General features: G+C 40.3%; 1 protein-coding gene across 1 annotated transcript in view; it reads left to right on the top strand.

Annotated features, from left to right (window-relative positions):
- Positions 1–7,330, top strand: part of lrp5 (low density lipoprotein receptor-related protein 5) — a 69,512-nt gene extending 62,182 nt beyond the window's left edge. The window contains exons 25-29 of the mRNA XM_030731323.1: positions 665–775; positions 902–1,141; positions 1,229–1,371; positions 1,464–1,561; positions 4,388–7,330. Of these exons, the coding sequence (XP_030587183.1) occupies positions 665–775; positions 902–1,141; positions 1,229–1,371; positions 1,464–1,561; positions 4,388–4,709 (914 nt within the window). The 3' untranslated portion in view covers positions 4,710–7,330. The remainder of the gene's footprint in view (positions 1–664; positions 776–901; positions 1,142–1,228; positions 1,372–1,463; positions 1,562–4,387) is intronic.
- The last annotated feature ends 11,856 nt before the right edge of the window (positions 7,331–19,186 follow it).

Below are 19,186 nucleotides of genomic sequence, written 5' to 3' on the forward strand. Positions count from 1 at the left end.
CAGCCTTCCGATTAGCAGGTGACCTGCTCTACAGCAGTTGACTGGAGCCAACACCAAACAGCTATTTTTGCATTTCCATACAGACTCAAACTGCAGCTTAAAGATGCCTGCTTCTTTTAACTGCTTACAAATTGAGTTACATAAATAAAGATAATTCTTTAGGTGGTTCCTGTACAAAGTCATCTGCTCTCTGTGTGTCATCCATAAAATGAATGGCCCAAAAGAAACACCAAATTCATAACCTATAAAGAGCTGGTTCTCTGGGTCTTATTGGTGACAAAACTTACCTACCTACTTTTTTAATTTCAGCTGCCTTGTGTTGATTCTCCTGTCCATTGCAATGGCTTTATGTGGCTATTTATGTGGCTGTTTGCAATACAGATATGTTGCTATTTTGTTTTGCAATAACTCCCACTTGTATGTTCTGCTATCTTATCTACCTCAAACAATTCCTCCCATGCTTGGTCTAAGCAAAGAAAATCTCTAATCATTTGCCAGTTGCTCCCATCTTTCTTCTTCCTGGTGTGCAGAAATAGGATGGATTTACACTGTTAGTAGAAACAAAGAATACCTCTGAAACTGAATCTTTTCTTTTTTTTTTTTAAATAAAATGTATTGATGTGGATCTATGATGCATCTTGCCATGTTTCCTCTTCTTCTCCAGCTATCTGCCCTCCCAACCAGTTCCGCTGTGGTGACAACCAGTGTATCACTAAGAAACAGCAGTGTGACAATTACTCTGACTGTCCCGATGGATCAGATGAACTCGCCTGTGGTAAAAACAATTAAATATCCAAACAGCAGAAATGTAGCTGGGTTTTTTTTTTGTGTGATTGTTGTATTTTCTTGTGAACTTCTGTTCTTAAACTCTGAATTCTTTTTACTTCTTCTCCGTGTGCAGAGTATGTGTCTCCTCCCTCTAGTGGCATCCCTAACACTGGGCCCAACACCATCGGCCCAGTCATTGCTATCATCCTGCTCGTCTTCATGATTGGGGGAGCATATTTTGTCTGCCAGCGTGTAGTGTGTCGACGTTACAAAGGTCCCAGTGGGACTTTTCCTCACGAGTACATCAGTGGGACACCCCATGTGCCTCTCAACTTCATCACCCCCAGCAGCTCTCAGCATGGCACCTTTCAAGGTAAGCTGCAACACAGCAGCAGTGCTATATTTACACCACTTCTCATCAGTATTGTTGTTAGTAATCACAGAGAATGATTGTGTGCAGGTATCTCCTGTGGAAAGTCCATGATGAGTTCAGTCAGTCTGATGGGCAGCAGCAGCAGTGGAGCTCCTCTTTATGACAGGAACCATGTGACTGGAGCTTCATCCAGCAGCTCATCATCTACAAAGGGAGCCTTCTACCCTCAGGTACACACACACACACACACACACATAGTGCACATGCTGTTTATTGTTTCCTTTCCAGGTAATTACTTACAGATTTGTTTCCTGTTTTGTAGATCCTGAACCCTCCTCCATCCCCAGCCACGGATCGCTCTCTCTACAACACAGAGATCTTCTACTCCTCCAACAGTCCATCCACCACCAGATCATACAGGTCATACATTCTTATCACTGCCTGTCTCAAAGCACACACTTGGCAGAGATGCAGTTTTAACAGGGTTAACTCTGTTATTAGTTTATTTGGCTTTGGTCTGCTGCTTTATTACCCAATGCTAAGTCATACTTTTCAGTCACACTTGTCACAGATCTTCATTTTAAATTTTGGTAGAAGTCCCAGTTTTTTCAAAGAAACCCAGCTGAATTATATGCAAAGATACACTCAAAGCCACTTCATTGGTTACACCTTGTTAGTACTGGGTTGGACCCTGTTTTGCCTTCAGAACTGCTTTAGTTCTTCATGGGATAGATTCAGCATTACACAGTTACTCCACAGTTTGTTGGCTGCATATCCACGATGAGACTCACTCATTCCATGACATCCCAAAGGTGCATCGTCATGTTCAGGAAACCAATTTGAGATGATTTGAGCTTTGTGACATGGCACATTATCCTGCTGGAAGATGGGTACACTGTGATCATACAGCAACAGTACTCATGTAGGCTGTGGTGTTTAAATAGTGCTCAATTGACACTAAGGGCCCAAAGTATGCCAAGAAAATGCCCTCTACACCACCACCAGCGTCCTGATATGCTGATATGAGGCAGCATGGATTTCATGTTGTTTACACCAAATTCTGACCCTACCATCCAAATGTTGCAGCAGTAATCGAGGCTCATCAGACCCTGTAACGTTTTTCCAATCTTTTGTTCTCCAATTTTAGGGAGCCTGTGCAAATTATAGCCTCAATTTCTCTTTTTTAGCTGACAGTAGCAGCACATGGTGTCATCTTCTGCTGCTGTAGCCTATCTACTTCAGTTTGACATTGACATTTGTTATGAATTCAAAGATGTCCTTCTTGCATACCTTGGTTGCAATGAGTTATGCTGCCTTCCTGTCAGCTCAAAACAGTCTGGCCATTCTTCTCTTTGGGGTGGCTGTAGCTCAGGAGGTAGAGCAGGTCACCTACTGATCAGAAGGTCAGCGGTTCAAATCCTGGCTACTCCAGGCTGCATGCCAATGTATCCTTGGGCAAGATTCTTAACCCCAAATTGCTCTCCGACGCAACTGTTGGAGTGTGAATGTTAGGCACTTAGCTTAGATAACCATGGAAGTGCTTGTGTGCTTGTCTTACTCTCAGAAAGAGTAGAAAAGCGTTATATAAGAACTAGTCCATTTACCATTCTCTGACCTTTTTTGCCCAGAGAACTGTCACTCACTGGATATTCTCTTTTTTTCAGACAATTTGTTGTAAATCGTAGAGATGGTTCTGTGGGGAAAAGATCAGCAAAGCAGCAGTTTCTGAAATACTCAGACCAACCTGTCAACAACCTTGTCATGTCCAAAGTCACTTAAATCACATTTGTTCCTCGTTTTGATGCTCAGCTTGAACGTCATCAGTTGTCCTGATCATGTCTCACTTGCTCCTGTATGATTGGTTGAGTAAATGTTTGCATTAACAGCAGTTGAGCAGGTGTACCCAATGAAGTGGCCAGTGAGTCAGTGAGTGTGTGCTACCAGAACAGATTCATCTACTGGAGTCCAAAAACTCCAGTAGATGTTTGGTTGTGTCATTTTCATAGTCAGACTTTCTGTCCTATGCATAGAAATGCTTCATTATACGATAGAGGTGGTCACTCAAAAAAAACCAAAAACTGACCTTTCCCTCTAATCCCAGGGTTACACTGAATGCACAGTGCATGCAGATTGTTTGCAGAGAGGATGTGCAAGACCAAGTTCTTTAATATGTGTAACTGCTAAGCAACCGCCAGCTGGTATGGGCAAAATAAATGCAGAAACTAGATTCATTTCCTGTACACTGGTAGAAATATTACTATTTTTAGCCACTTCTGTGTAAAATGACCGCACACACACCTTAAGTAAAAAAATAAGACAAGTCTAGTTTTACAACTATGAAACTGATGTCTATGGCAGACTCACACCTCTTACATGACGCTCTCACATGTACTGTGACCAAATTAAGTCACTACAGCAGAAGAATAATCTTGCACTATCCCTCCACAAATGTCCACATGTGCTGTGTGTTCAATTCAATTCAGTTTTATTTATATAGCACCAAACAGTCGCATCAAGGCACTTTGTATTGTGGGTAAAGACCCTACAATAATACAGAGAAAACCCAACAGTCAAAACGACCCCCTATGAGCAGCACTTGGTGACAGTGGGAAGGAAAAACTCCCTTTTAACAGGAAGAAACCTCCAGCAGAACCAGGCTCAGTACAGTTCAGTATAGCCATGGGGTAAAGGGACCAAATCATGTTACCAAAATATGTGCCACAATGTAATAAAGCCACAGCACCCCCTCACTGTAGGGTTCAGACACCAAATCTGGGAGAACATATTAGACGGTGCTCACCAACACCATCAAAAAAGCAGTGAGCTAATATTTTTTGGGGAGAATTCCACAGATTTGGAGAATCACTGCCAGGGAGCACTGGACCTGTTCTGGTGGCACATTGTGATACTTTAAGTTGCCCTTTCCTTTAATTTGTCACCAAAGTGATCAAGTGATAAGCATAAATTTAGGGCGTCTGGCTTTGCATTCACTGTTGTAGTTGTTGGTATTTGAAGCACTTGCCAAGCATTTTGTAAAAGATTCACATGTTGGTGTGATGCATGTGATTATAATATCCAGGAACATTTCTTTTTCTTTTTAGCGAGTCAGAGTTCGACAGTGATGGTGCTGCGGAGACTCTGCTACATGTTGACTTTACAGCATCTCTCTTAGTTATGACGGTGTAAACAAAGATGAATTGTATCTACACTGTGATGATAACTAACTTTGTGTCTTCTCCCCATCAGACCGTATCACCCAGTCCGTGGTGCTGTCCCACCTACCACTCCCTGCAGCACCGATGTCTGTGACAGCGACTATACCCCCCACCACCCACCGGCTGGCTTGGGGCTGTCAGTGGGTCGCTGGAAGGCCTCTGGTCACGGCAGCCACGCCAAACACAAGTACTACATGGACCTTAATTCAGACTCTGACCCATACCCTCCACCTCCCACCCCCCGCTCCCAGTACATGTCAGCTGAGGAGAGCTGTCCCCCGTCCCCTTCTACAGAGCGCTCCTACTTCCACCTATGCCCCCCTCCTCCTTCTCCCTGTACTGACTCTTCGTGACCCTCCTGACAGCCTGGGAGTCCTGTGAGGAAGAAAGGGATGAAGTCAGCTGGCTACAAGAATTGGGCTAGTCTGGCCCATTTAACCAGGAAAAGAACTTATGTGCCAACTTCCTGTCCCGGCTGGCTCATATCAGCTGGTTAGGCTCAAGTGCCTTACTCAAGGCCCCTCATTGGTCCTTTTATCATTCCAGTCATCCAGGAGCTCTCAGGGTGGCAGTCATCTAATCTTCCAAACATCCTGCTTGAACATTCACTCTTTTGGAGCAGGTTGAAGTTTCAAGGCCCTCCCTGCCATGCCTCAGGGCACAAAGAGGAAGAAATAATGAAGCCAACAGAGTTCCCTCTTTAATTTTCATTCCATGGAATGAAGAATCCTTCCTGTGCTGGGCCAGTTTTTTTTGGTTTCCATCAGTCCAAAAAAGGATCCTGATTCCTCATGCTGCTCCCTAAACCCTTCAGCATGCACGGTGACCTTACCGACTGAGTGTGAGATCCAGAAATCCAGTTGCATCCAATGGACCACCACTTCACCCCCTATTTTTCACAGAGTTGTCGTCTCCAACCTCACAGCGTCTGTGTCAATACACAGCAGCAGGACTGTATATATTGTAGTGTTAAAATCATTGAACAACGAGGAAATCATTGGAAATGTTTTTTATACCTTATTCATGGTGGCTGATCCACAGTTTGACAGAAAACAAAGAACATTGGAGTGTGTGTGTGTGTGTGTGTGTGTGTGTGTGTGTGTGTGTGTGTGTGTGTGTGTGTGTGTGTGTGTGTGTGTGTGTGTGTGTGTGTGTGTGTGTGTAGAATGGATGCATGTGCATGAGTGTACAGGTGTGTGAAGGCTTGCTGGTTGAATTAAACTAAAGAGTGACTGAGTGGATAATCAGAAACTGAAGTCTGACTCTTTTCCTCACGATGTGTCCCTCCATTTCAAACTTGGAATCCTCTGTAGTTGAATTGTGTGCCTTGTGAAGAAGTAGAGCCTTTTCCAGTCTGCCAACAGTTCTTCTTCATTCAGTAAAGTCATTGCCTGCCTACAACGTACCAAACGAATGCCAACATGTAAAGCTATTGTACATATGTGTAATGAAGTCAATGATTCCAGTTATGAGAAATGAATACTTTTTGTTGTAAATCAGAATCTCTTACATCACTTTTTTCCATACTCTCATCATCCTCTTTACCAAAATTATGTTTGCTGCTATTGTGTACATACGATATCACTTCTCATTACACAGAAAGGCCAAATTTACCACTCTCATGCCGACAGTAGATCATGAAGCTATTTTAAAGTTAATAACAAATTATTCTTATAGCCACTTCTGTTCTTTGTACTTTGTATGTAGATCATTGTGTATGTTTCCGTGTCAGTTGACATGTTTGGTTTGAAGGAATCTTTTTTGGAAGGAGAAGAAGAGTGAAAGGCTGAAAACCCTCCAGCTGAGACATTTTCCTCAGAGCTGTTCTAGGATCAGTTGAATGTCTCAGTATGCTTCAGATGACTCTTCCCTGATCGCTCCCCAAAGTCTTTTGTATGTTTTTGTACAATGAACTCACTAACCCTAACCCTAACCATCGCTGCATAAATTGAGCTCGAGGAGGAGGACTGAGATACTGTTAGTCTGACAAACACTTGCTTTGAAGCAACCAGAGTGAGTGAGTTGTACACTTGACCCCTTGAAACATCCTGCAGAAGCACCGGAAAACCAAAGGTAGAAGTTGCCTCAAATTAGATAAACTTTCTGGCCTCACTTTGAGCTTTGCCACATTTTGTAAGAAAACCACTTGAGAGGTTATTTTGAAGTTGTCTGTTAGTGGTCTGAGGAGGAAACCTAAAGACTTAACTGACCATCACCACCTAATCTTTGCTCTTTAGATACAGGAAAATCACATCAAACCTTAATCAGTCGTAATAACGGGAATGAACACATAACCTTAAAGAACAACTTACAAATGACCAGTTTTAATTTGGTTGTGTCCTGCTTCAAAGAAATCATTGGCTTCAGCTATAATTTTTATTGATCTGGAGGATACAACAACTGAATGATGTCCCTGTAGGAATACTTAGCAGTGTTGCTGTAAATAATATAGACTGGGAATCGCCATCTTTTACTAGCACGCTGCCAGCAAAGTTCAAAGACTGCTAGTGGGTCAGAAAAAGACTTCTTTTTATCAATGATCAAGGTGAGAATATCCTTAAATTAACTCTCCAGAAGAGTCACTGTTGCCCATTGTGCCTGGAAGATGTTCACCTGTGCTAGATGAGTTAGAGGGGAGTGTAGTTTGGCAGCACTTTTGGAGGGAATGTGGGGAGTTGCATAAACTCGGAGTAAGCTTTGTTACCTGGTTAATTTATGTCCTGTCAGGTGACATTACAGCTGGTGCCCAGTGACTGGATCGAGACAGATTTCCAGCTTAGGTAGCTGAAGTTGAGTGCTCGCGTAGCAGCACAATACATTTATGTTGAGGGCTATAGGCCATACCTCAAACCACTGTGTCAGTAAAACCCTGTATTTGTTGTGTCAGCTAAGAATGCTTTCTGTAATTTACCCTTGTGACATTTTTTTGTATCAAAAGCATTTTTATATAATAAAGGTTTTATTTTAAGGAAAATATTGTTGGTGATTATTTAAAGCACACACACAGTCCTGTGTACAGTGAGAGTGCACACTGATCAACATTACTGTAGATGTGCCAGCGTTTGCCACATGGCTAATTTTCATGCAGTGCTTTGGTCAAGATTTGAATTGCCAACCTATAAAACAATATAGGTTAAAATGTCATGTATTCCTTAACTGGGACATATAAAGACATTTAAACAATCATGTACAGAAAAGTATAATCTAACATGTAGCTGAAAAAAGATGCAGTAAGAGCTTCCAGTGAAACTTAGTATTAACACTCATTACTCAACAGTTTTTAGAATTTATTTTTAAGAGACTGCTTGTGTTTGTGCTGGGTTGTCGGGCTGGAGCTCAGTTTCCTGATTCGTGTTTCACTTTTGAGTCACGCGCTCTCAGAGCAAACAAGAAAATACTGCCAGGTTCATCCAGGACTTCTCACACCCAGAGCAAAACTCACTGAAACGTTTATCACACTGTTTACTGGAGCACAAACGTACCTGTGCTGTAAACCAGCTCCGTCCATAGACATGAGCTTTGTATATTTACACCTCTGCTCACTGATCTGTCTGCTCGCATCTACGACCATAACCCTGAAACTTTTAATAACTGGAACTGTTAGTAATAAGTACCCTATATCAAATATGAAAGTGATCACAGAAGAAAAATAATATAAAATCCTAATTAGCAAAGTAATAATAAAGTCCACAGTTTTTATATACTTTCCCTGCAATGTGAATATAAACTTTAAAATGAAAATCACGTCTTTCTTTCTTTCTTTATTTGAGTATGTTACTCTAAAAAATAAAAGTTTGGTTTCCAGTATATTGCAACAAAGCCAAAACACTTATGCAGCTCTGGGTTGATCATGTGACATCTTATCCTGCTATGTTAAAATGTAAGAGCAAAAAACAAACAAACATTCAGGCTTCCTAAACTGACAAATGTAACATGTAACCTCGATATAATCGGCCCGCCCTAAAATACATTCAGGTGGAATCATCCCTCAACTGCATCTGACATTTCCACAGCATACCCTTTGACTCATATAATGATTTATATTCTCTTGGATATTAGTAAAATGTTGTGCTTTATGGGAGCATGTTAATATCAGGGCTTGTTTGTGTTTGTTGGACTGTGACATCATCAAAGAAATTCTAACTTAAAGTTAAATTTCCACTTAACTAAAAGAGAAAAGACTATTTTGCAAAACTGTTCCTGGAGATTCCATGTTTCATAAAAAATACAGATATTCACTTTTATTCATTTCGTTGCGGTTTTCTGTTCCTGGCCCATGGGATCTTAATCTCTCTGACACTATGAACACCTTCATAACTTGAATAATATTTAGTGTGTTTGCAGATTGCTCTGCTGCCCCCATGTGGCCACCAACAAGAACAGCGCTGTTCTAAAGCCTTTATTAGCGCTTTTCTACGTTAGTGACTCAGACAAGTTAGTGTTAAGGCGTCCATTTCCCACTGCAAACAAATTCTGAACCTTAATATTCCCCAATAATAAAATGATTGAATATGACACCTGAATATGTAGAAGAGGAAAAAAGGTGCATAATTATTATGATTACTGAGCAGCATAATCAGGTGAACACAACCTCATTCCAAACTGGTGTAAACAAATGAGTCTCACACAATGAGAATTAACATGTCTGACCTTTGAAAAAATAAATGCAGCAGACTTCTTCTAAAATAACTGTTGTGTGCCTTAGACCCAGGGGTGTTACTCCATCATCCATCTCACAGGTGTTTTACTGTATATCTCATGACTGTGAAGGGCCTACAAGATGCCAGGACAGGTCAGGTGAGGTCATTATTGAGTAACCTCTGACTGAAGCCTCTGATAGATGGCCATGCAGCGGTGTAGTTAGATGCAGATATGATGGAGCTTTGTTCTGTATGTGATCCTGTTTTGTTGACTCGGCTTCTTACTGTACCACTACATGAAGAAAGTATCTTCTAGAAAACAAAATCTTTTTTTTAGGTATTATTAGGCCCAATCTTGATGCTTCATCATATGAACCTATTTCAGTGGTCATCCTGTTTCAGTCATGTCTGAGCTCTTGACACCTGAGAAATAGGTTACAACTCAGGAATATGGGGCTTTAAGATAATGTTTGCTTTAAGGTTTGACTTTTTAAAAAAAAGATTGCAAAAGTGTCAGATGTTGCAGTGACAATGTGTTGAAAAAAGCTGTAAAAATGAATGGGATATGTACCTCCAGGAACGAAGGGCAGCAGAAATAACCCAGTCATTAAAAACAGAAACAAGAAATCTGTTTTCATCCAACGATAATAGTTTACATAAAACTGTACATGAAAACACTTGGGGATGTTGGATATGCTCTCTGTGCTGTGCTGGGAATAAGTGAAAACTGTAAATGAGTGAAAAAGCATAATTTTCCCTGTTGTAGTTACATTGATTTGGTCTCTCTTTAGGATTCAGTGGGATCCACAGTTCATGTTTGCGTAGCAGTCCAGAACGGAGGCGGTATGCACTAAACGTAAGGTCTGATGTGTTAAAGCATAAATACAAGACCCTGAGAGCATGGCTGTTTAAAAATAATAAAAGGGAGAAGCAAACTGATCCAGGCAAACTTTGTCCAGCTGGTAGACAGGTGCTGAGGGCTGAACAGTCAGGTAAGAGGTGGAGACCAGCTCTCAAACTTGTATAATTTTTTGTTTTTCTCTCCCTTTATTCTCTGTGTGTTTGCCGCTCTGTAATTACACCAGCTGCTTGGCTTGGTTTTCTCTTTCTCTCCGCCTCCCTTCTCACTTCTGTTTTATCTCCCCTGATGTTCTGTTAATGCTCCCTCTACTTTCTTCTCCCTTTGCTCGACCTGCTGAGGTACCACATAGATTGTGAAATGTTTTAAGCTAACTTCCTGATTATATCGAAAACCACAGAATAAACAGGACTTTGGAAATCCACAGCTGAATTATAATTTGCTTCTTTGTCTACTGATAACTCTAATTGTACTTAAATGGGACCAGCTGCTGTGGTATTTTTATTTTAACATAGGAGCCCAGATGTTTTTCACTCTTCGATATCCAAAAAAAATCTCATTTTGGTAACAAGTTATGCATGTTAGCAAGTCATTATGTGTTTTAACAATTTGCACATTGTTATATGCAATTGGTCTGCCATCAGCCCCCCCACCCCCACCCCCCACCCCCTGCTCCCACCCCACCCTGCCTCCTTCACACTGCTAGTTAACATGTGCTTGCTCTGTTGTATTTACTGAGAAAGGCTTTAAACCTGGCAAAGTTCACCACTCTTCTCTCTGTGGTTCCCACAGTCCTTCCTGTGGATGGACTGTATGGTCTCACAGCAGAGGAAGGCTCAACTTTTATCCAAAGTGGATGAGGAGAATAAAGGCATGTCAAATGTTTCCTATAGAACCGAGGCATATATGGAGAACTGATACTCATCATTTGGACTTTGGAAGATTGAGGAGACACAGGGTTAAATTCCAGATGTAGAGGGAGAAAGGATACTGCTGTCAGAGTCCAGAGCATCCACTGGTTCCCATTTTTTCCTACTGAATAAGTGCATTATGACAGGAACTACAACAGATGTAATGATGTCTGTTTGACTAAATGCTATAAAGTCTAAGAAACCATTGGACTGGTTGAGGGGTTCATGTGGACCCAACTGTACAGTACAAGAGTGTATGGGACATAGTATGTTTTCAGTTAAATGGAAACATGTCAATAAACTATATATGTCTGTCCCTTGATGTAAAACTTCTGCACAGGATATACTGTTGTTTCCTTTCTTGCTCATAATTACTCCAAAAGAATCCTTTCATCTTACTCTTGATTTGCAAGAGCCATCATGGTGGAGATTACTTCCAGGTCATAGAAGAAGATAGGACACAAGGAGGCACAGGTTAACATAATATCCATCCATCCATCCATCCATCCATCCATCCATCCATCCATCCATCCATCCATCCATCCATCCATCCACTTAAATTCTTTTTCAGCTTGGTAAACCCTGGAAAAGTCCAGCACACACAGAGAGACAAACAGTTCCTGACTCACATGCATGTCTTTGGCCTGTGGTAGGAAACTTACAGATGGCGGCAAAGGGAGAGCAAGAAGACTCCTCCCATTTCTAGATTTTAAGCAGCAGTGGACACACTGATTCTTTAAGTTCACTTTTCAAAGGCAACCCCATTTTTAAAACACCTGGACAATGTGTAAGATATGAACATAGGGTCTGCATGCCATTGTATTCTGTCATAATATATTTTCCTCAGCATCCAAGCTGTTTTGAAATGGGGTTGTATTTTGGATCAGTGCTGACGGGCCTTTCACTTAGCTTATTGTCTCTGGAAGGCTTTTAACTTGAATATTTTGACTAAAAGCAACAAAATAAACTAGAAAAATGTGTTCTTAACCTTGGAAATAGCAGCTTAAAAATGAACATTTTTAACTGACATATGCTTTCTCAGTTGTGGTTTCAATTAGCCACACAGTTTGCTGTTGCAGAATTTATCATAGAATTGAAACAACCTGAAAAAGTAGACTCTTCCTTTTTTGTTGCATTAGTTGTGTTTTATATTTTAGCACTGATTTGATATTATTTATATTTCAGAAATGCTTTTAAATGATAAAGGTTTCAATGATAATCAAAAAGTTCTTCAACAAATGCTTTTAGCACAACCCAAATATTATGTTTATTATCCCTAAAGGCTGCTGGTGCCAGCATCCTCTCTTTTACCTTGAACCAGCAATCCTAAATAACCTTTGACCACTTTTCATTTTATGGTCTATCATCATCTTAAGTGATATGTGAATCATTTACTGTCATTTCAATAGAGTAGGAGGCTATGAAATATGAAATGGACAAAGTAATAATCATAAAAGCAGATGGGCAGATAGCACAGGATCTCCATGAGATGTGAAATAGGAAAAGATTTCTTGCTTACATCCCACAGTAAGTTGTCCTGCTTTAGCGAATGGACCAAATCTCCACATGATACCCTCAAAACAGCAGGAGTCTCTTAGTAGTGACAAACTTACTTTCCTCAGTTTCTCTTTATTTAGATGGACAGAATGAAAACTATATAAAAGTGCGACCATCAAAATCAAGGTGCAGTTTCCTCCTAAAGATCTGTGTAGAATAGACCTCATTCACTAACGTGCAGAAATTATCTTTTCTTATACATAAAGTATACTATGTTGCCAAAAGTATTCACTTGTCTGCTTTCACACGCACATGAACTTGAGTGACATCCATTCTTAATCTATAGTGTTTAATATGAGCTAAAACAGCTTCGACTCTTCTGGGAAGGCTTTCCACAAGGTGTGTTCATGGGAATTTTTGACCATTCTTCCAGAAGCACATCTGTGAGGTCAGACACTGATGTTGGAGAGAAGGCCTGGCTCAAAGTCTCCACTCTAATTCATCCCAAAGGTGTTCTGTTGGGCTGAGGTCAGGACTCAGTGCGGGCCAGTCAAGTTCTTCTGCACCAAACTCTCTCATCCATGTTTTTAGGGACCTGCTTTGTGCACTGATGTGCAGTCATGTTGAAACAGGAAGGGGCCATCCCCAAACTGTTCCCACAAAGCTGGGAGCATGAAACTGTCCAAAATGTCTTGGTATGCTGAAGCATTAAAAGTTCCTTTCACTGGAACTAAAGGGCCGAGCCCAACTCCTGAAAAACACCCCCACACCATAAGCAGAAGTGACTGGAGCATCTGAATTCAATGATGTGGATGGTGAGTGAATATTTTTGGCAATATGAGTGAAATCAAGCAAACAAAGACTGCATAGCCAAGTTAAACATTAAACCTGACCAAAACCAGAAATTTACTGAAGACGTTTAACACGCAAAGATTGTAAATGGACTGGTTCTTATATAATGCTAATTTCTAGTTAGAAATTATAGTTAATTATTATTATAAGTATTGACTGTCATAAATTCAGTTCAATCCAAATAAATTTTATTTATATAGCGCCAAATCACAACAGTCCTTCATAAGGTAAAGACACCACAATAATTACAGGGAAAACCTAATAGTCAATAACTTGTAAATAAATAACCTGAATAAACTGGCTGGGGAACAGTGGAGGCCCTCTGATTCCACTTTTCCTCCTTACAGATGAAGCAGATTGCTTTAATCCACTCTGCTCTGAACTCGCCTTTACTGCACTGCAAAAATGTTTTGTCTGTATGACTACAAGTGCACCATTTCAAGAATGAAAGGAAAGGGAGAGAAAGCCAACTGATGCAAGTCAACTGTAAACTAGTTTCTTTCAAAGGAGATTTGAGTAGAGCGCAGCTACCAGGTGAAGAATGATTTAGTTATCAGCAGCTGTTCCAGTCAGATATGGCACTATCAAAATTATGTAGCACAACTTAACACCATGAAGCACGTGGCTCTTAATGCCAAAAACAGTCAGAGAGAGTGGAGCAACAGAAGAGGTCCCTCTCCAAATGTGCCACCTGCCACATGCACAAGGTGCGGTCATACGGTGGCAACAAAAACATATTCCAAACAGTCTTTCTATCAACAGCAGTTTCATCTGAAAGCTTAGCAACACTAACATCAAGTAGTGTTAAGATTTACTGTATGTTAGACCACTGCTTCTCAATCACAAGGTATTTTGAAGAAGCCAGAGTGTTTCTGGCTCAAAATAATATTGTTGTCTCCTGTCCTCTCTTTCTTACATCTTTCTTTGTTGTTTTTTTTTTCTCGCTGGGAAATCCAGCCTCTGTACATTTAGCTTGCAGATAGTCTGGGTTCCAAACTGCAAAGAAACAGTTTGTATCTTTGCTGGCATGTGTTGAGCTGTTTGAAACAGTGTTGTTCTGTCAGAGTACATAAGATAAGCAGTGTTGTACTGTAAAAAAAAAAAAGTAGACATTAAAACATACCAAAGTGAAGCAATCTCAATTCAGTTCAATTCAGGGCAGCCTGCAGTTTGAGTCCCCACCAGACCACTCTGCATACCCTGCAATTCAATTCAATTTCAATTCAATTTTATTTATATAGCACCAAATCACAACAAACTGTCGCCTCAAGGCACTTTGTATTGTGGGTAAAGACCCTACAATAATACAGAGAAAACCCAGCAGTCAAAAACGACCCCCTATGAGCAGCACTTGGTGACAGTGGGAAGGAAAAACTCCCTTTAACAGGAAGAAACCTCCAGCAGAACCAGGCTCAGGGAGGGGGGGTCATCTGCTGTGACCAGTTGGGCTGAGGGGAGAGAAAGACATGCTGTGGAAGAGAGCCAGAGATTAATAATAACTAATGATTAAATACAGAGTGGGGTATAAACAGAGTGAAAAGAGGTGAATGAAAAGAAACACTCAGTGCATCATGGGAACCCCCCAGCAGCCTAGGCCTATAGCAGCATAACTAAGGGAGGGTTCAGGCTCACCTGATCCAGCCCTAACTATAAGCTTTATCAAAAAGGAAAGTTTTAAGCCTAATCTTAAAAATAGAGAGGGGGTTGTTTTGACTGTTGGGTTTTCTCTGTATTATTGTAGGGTCTTTACCCACAATACAAAGTGCCTTGAGGCGACAGTTTGTTGTGATTTGGCGCTATATAAATAAAACTGAACTGAATTGAATTGAATTGAACTGAAGTGTCTGTCTCCTGAATCCAAGCTGGGAGCTGGTTCCACAGAAGAGGGGCCTGAAAGCTGAAGGCTCTGCCTCCCATTCTACTCTTAAGTATCCGAGGAACCACAAGTAAGCCAGCACTCTGAGAGCGAAGTGCTCTGTTGGGGTGATATGGTACTATGAGGTCTTTGAGATAAGATAGGGCCTGATTATACAAGGAGGTGAAGAGAAGGATTTTAAATTCTATTGTGGATTTAACAGGGAGCCAATGAAGAGAATATAAATAGCTAAGGCAGCTGGGTCAAGTGATGGCTTTTTAAGTAATGTTTTAATTACTGCCACCACCATTTCTAGTTAAGGCCCGAAGTGGCAAGCCAAGAAAAATCTCTGATAGGAAGAGGTGAAGGATGGTGAGAACAGTCACAGTCAACCCACAGAGCAGCTCCAAAGACCTACAACATCATCTTGCTGCAGATGGTGTCACTGTGCATCATTCAACTATTCAGCGCACTTTACACAAGGAGAGGGGCTGTATGGGAGAGTAATGCAGAAGAAGCCTTTCGGCACACACACCACAAACAGAGTCGCTTAGGTCTGCTAAAGCACATTTGGACAAGCCAGCTTCATTTTGGAATAAGGTGCTGTGGACTGATGAAACTAAAACTGAGTTATTTGGACATAACAAGGGGCGGTATGCATGGTGGAAAAAGAAGACAGCGTTCCAAGACAAACACTTGGTACCCACCAGGGTTATTATAGTTAATGAAAACGAGCGAAATAACGAAAACTGAAATTGAAAAAATATTGTCGTTAACTGAAATAAATAAAAACAAAAATTAAAAGGAAAAAACGATAACTAACTAAAACTGTATTGTGAGTTTATAAAACTAACTAAAACTAACTAAAATTATAGATAAAATGACCTTCCTTTTCTTGTTTGTCATTTTATTTAAAAGCCTTATGGATTGATCATTTTCCGCTCTCCAAGTTGAAGCTGGGAGCGCCGTCGGGTAGCTGTGTGTGTGCGCACGTTCCCGTGCTCACCGCGCTGGTCCGCAAAGTAATGGCAGCGGTCTATGGCAAGCCATCAAGGTCATGCATTTTGGCGGGATTTTCGCCATAAAAAAATGCATTTTTTAATTATTTCTTTATTAAACACATTAGAATAGTGGCGAATTATGACCTTGATAGCTTGCCATAGCGGTCTGTTGAGACAGCGGCAGAGTCCCATACGGAGTTTCTTTGAGTCCGATAATAGAGATAGAAGAGTGGCTTGTTGTGAATGATGAAAAATGTATGGAACACGTCTCAGTGAGGAAAAAACACCAACATCAAAGTCCACCTGAGAAGCCACACAAGGCAGCTACGAAACCGCTCTGAACCGACGGAATCTGGCGTTCACCTCCGGAGAAATGAGACTGCTACTCGTCAGGTCCACGCAGCCGCAACCTTGTGATGAACCTGTTCCTCCTTGTGCGTTTCCGGCCACTTTATCAGTGAGAGAAAAACAATCAGGAACAATCAGTACAAGGACTCACAAATTTCAGCAAATTCCTGGAGGGAGACTGCTGAAACTGTCGGAATGGACTGGAAGCTATAGGAAGTGTTTAAAGGCTGTTATTTCTGCAAAAGGAGGATCTACTAAATATTGATGTCATTTTTCTGTTGGGGTGCCCAAACTTATCCACCTGCCTAATTTTGTTTAAATAATTATTGCACACTTTCTGTAAATCCTATGAACTTCATTTCACTTCTCAAATATCACTGTGTTCGTCTGCTATATGATACATTTAACTGAAACTGCTGATCCGAACAACCAATGATTTATAAAGGAAAATCATGGAAATTATCAGGGGTGCCCAAACTTTTGCATACCACTGTATGATGTACACAAAGATACATATGTAAGATGTTCATGAATGTTTTTTCTCTAATAGTTAAAAATTTATTTGTGGAGAAATTCATGACATCATTACTAGTTAAGATTAAAGCAACAGAGCTCTGCCTCTTTGCCAGCCTGGCTACAGTGCTGAAAAGAAACCTGGGCTTGTTCTTATTTTCTTCAATTAGTGATGAATAGTAAGATGCTTTACTGAGGGCTTTTTTTTATAGAGCAACAAACTCTTTCCAGGCTAAATGAAGATCTTCTAAATTAGTAACACACTATTTTCTCTCCAGCTTACAGGCTATCTGTTTTAAGCTGCACATAGAGTTGTACACACTGAGGATGCGAAACTACTGATGAGATAATCGACCTCAGTAGTATGCTAAGTACAACCTGGAGAAAGATTAGATGTTCTTTGATTAGATGAGATGTGAGATGTGTGTAAGACTTGCTGAAAACTACAGCAAATGACTGCAAGCTGTTATCCAGCAAAAAGGATACACAATTTACTATTAGTATTTTAATCCTGGTAGGTTTTGTGAAATAAAAACCAAAAAATTAAAACTTAAAGCTCATAGTTAGGACTGGATCAGGTAACCATGCAGGGGCGCAACCCACATATTCAACTCAACCCATAAATGCACTTTCCTTACAAATGTGGCACCATTTAAGGGGAAATAAACAGGCTTTTCAGCAGTATAAGATTAATTGCCAAGAAACAACAAAGAAATAATTGTCCAAACACAAATTTCCCAACTTATTTCAACTATTAATTCTGTCCTCATCATACAAGTGTAGTCAATAGTTTACATACACTCAATGTCATTGTAATTTTGGGTTTTTAATAATTTCTCTGAATTGTTCTTTTTCCAGGGTGGAATGATTGTATTGCACAAATCTTAAATGACCTTAAAATATTCTGGATTTTTCTTTAATCCACACAGTCGACAGTATAAATACAACCCTACTAATATTTAGAAGTGTAAATTTTTCATTTAAAATGTTAAACTTCATTGGACCCAGTGATATTTTGGGAAAATTTCCAGGAAAAGTAATCAGTTTTAATGTGGTAAGGTTGTCAGTGTGGATCTGACCTCAGTGGGTTCATATTGATCCCAAATTAACTATAAGCAGCAGTGATCCTAAATCGCCTCACTGACTCATTCAAGATGACATATTTTAAAATGTTAAACTACTGCATGTAGAAAATCTGACTCTGGTTTCAGTGCATTATTAAAATACCGTTTTATCAGACAAGTGATTATTCTATAGTTATGTCATTACAGACTATTACATTATGCAACAGCACTCCTTATCCATAATCCCTTAATAGACAGGATATCCTTATGGGATTAGAACTAAACAGCATATGGTTCATGTCCTGCTTATGCTTACACACACACACACACACACACACACACACACACACACACACACACACACACACACACACACACACACACACACACCATAACTGGCATTAAGCATGGCCTCATTTTCCCAACTGTTGGTTTGATAAAGAGATGACTGGTCCCTCTTGGCCCACTTAGTGAACAATAGACAGAGTAGGGGTCACATACACAAGACTGTGGGAAAAGAGAAGACAGAAAAAGTGTGAAGGGCAGAGGGACAGATGAATGCAGAAGTTGGGCAGAGTAGTGTGACCTTAGGGGCTCAGAGAAAAGAAAAAAATACATATTGACAATGAGGAGTCCATAATTTTTCAACCATTTTAGTGTTCATTTGGCTGTTCCTCTAATTAAAGAATTAAGATAAGATAAGATAAGATAAGATTAAACTTTAATGATCCCACGACGGGGAAATTTGCACATTACAGCAGCTCAGTATAGAGAAAAATGAAAAGGATGAGTAAAAACAAATGAACTAAAATAGAATAGAATAAAATAAAATAGAAAAACTATACACATATACATAAGCACTATATACATAAAATATATATATCAGTGTCAATACAATTGGAACAAAATATCTTCCTCACTGACACTGTGACGCATGGAAACTTTGCTTTGGAGATTTAACTTTTGCAAGGATGACTAAATTAAAAAAACCCTCAAACATCTCTCTCTCTCTTTCACACACACACACACACACACACACACACACACACACACACACACACACACACACACACACGCACACACACACACAGCATGTATTACTCAGTCTTGACCAGTTGACAAGATCCTGATATGTGTTTTTAATATTGCCTTTATGCAAAGTTACTTCAGGGTACCCCACTAACTGTGTTTCCTGACAAAATATGATTTAATGAAATATATTGTCACGGCTCGCAAGCTAACAACTTAATGGACCCACAATGCAAAACCCAAACAGCTGTGCAGTGAACA

This window comes from Archocentrus centrarchus, chromosome 6 (assembly GCF_007364275.1).
Source record: "Archocentrus centrarchus isolate MPI-CPG fArcCen1 chromosome 6, fArcCen1, whole genome shotgun sequence".
NCBI lineage: Eukaryota > Metazoa > Chordata > Actinopteri > Cichliformes > Cichlidae > Archocentrus > Archocentrus centrarchus.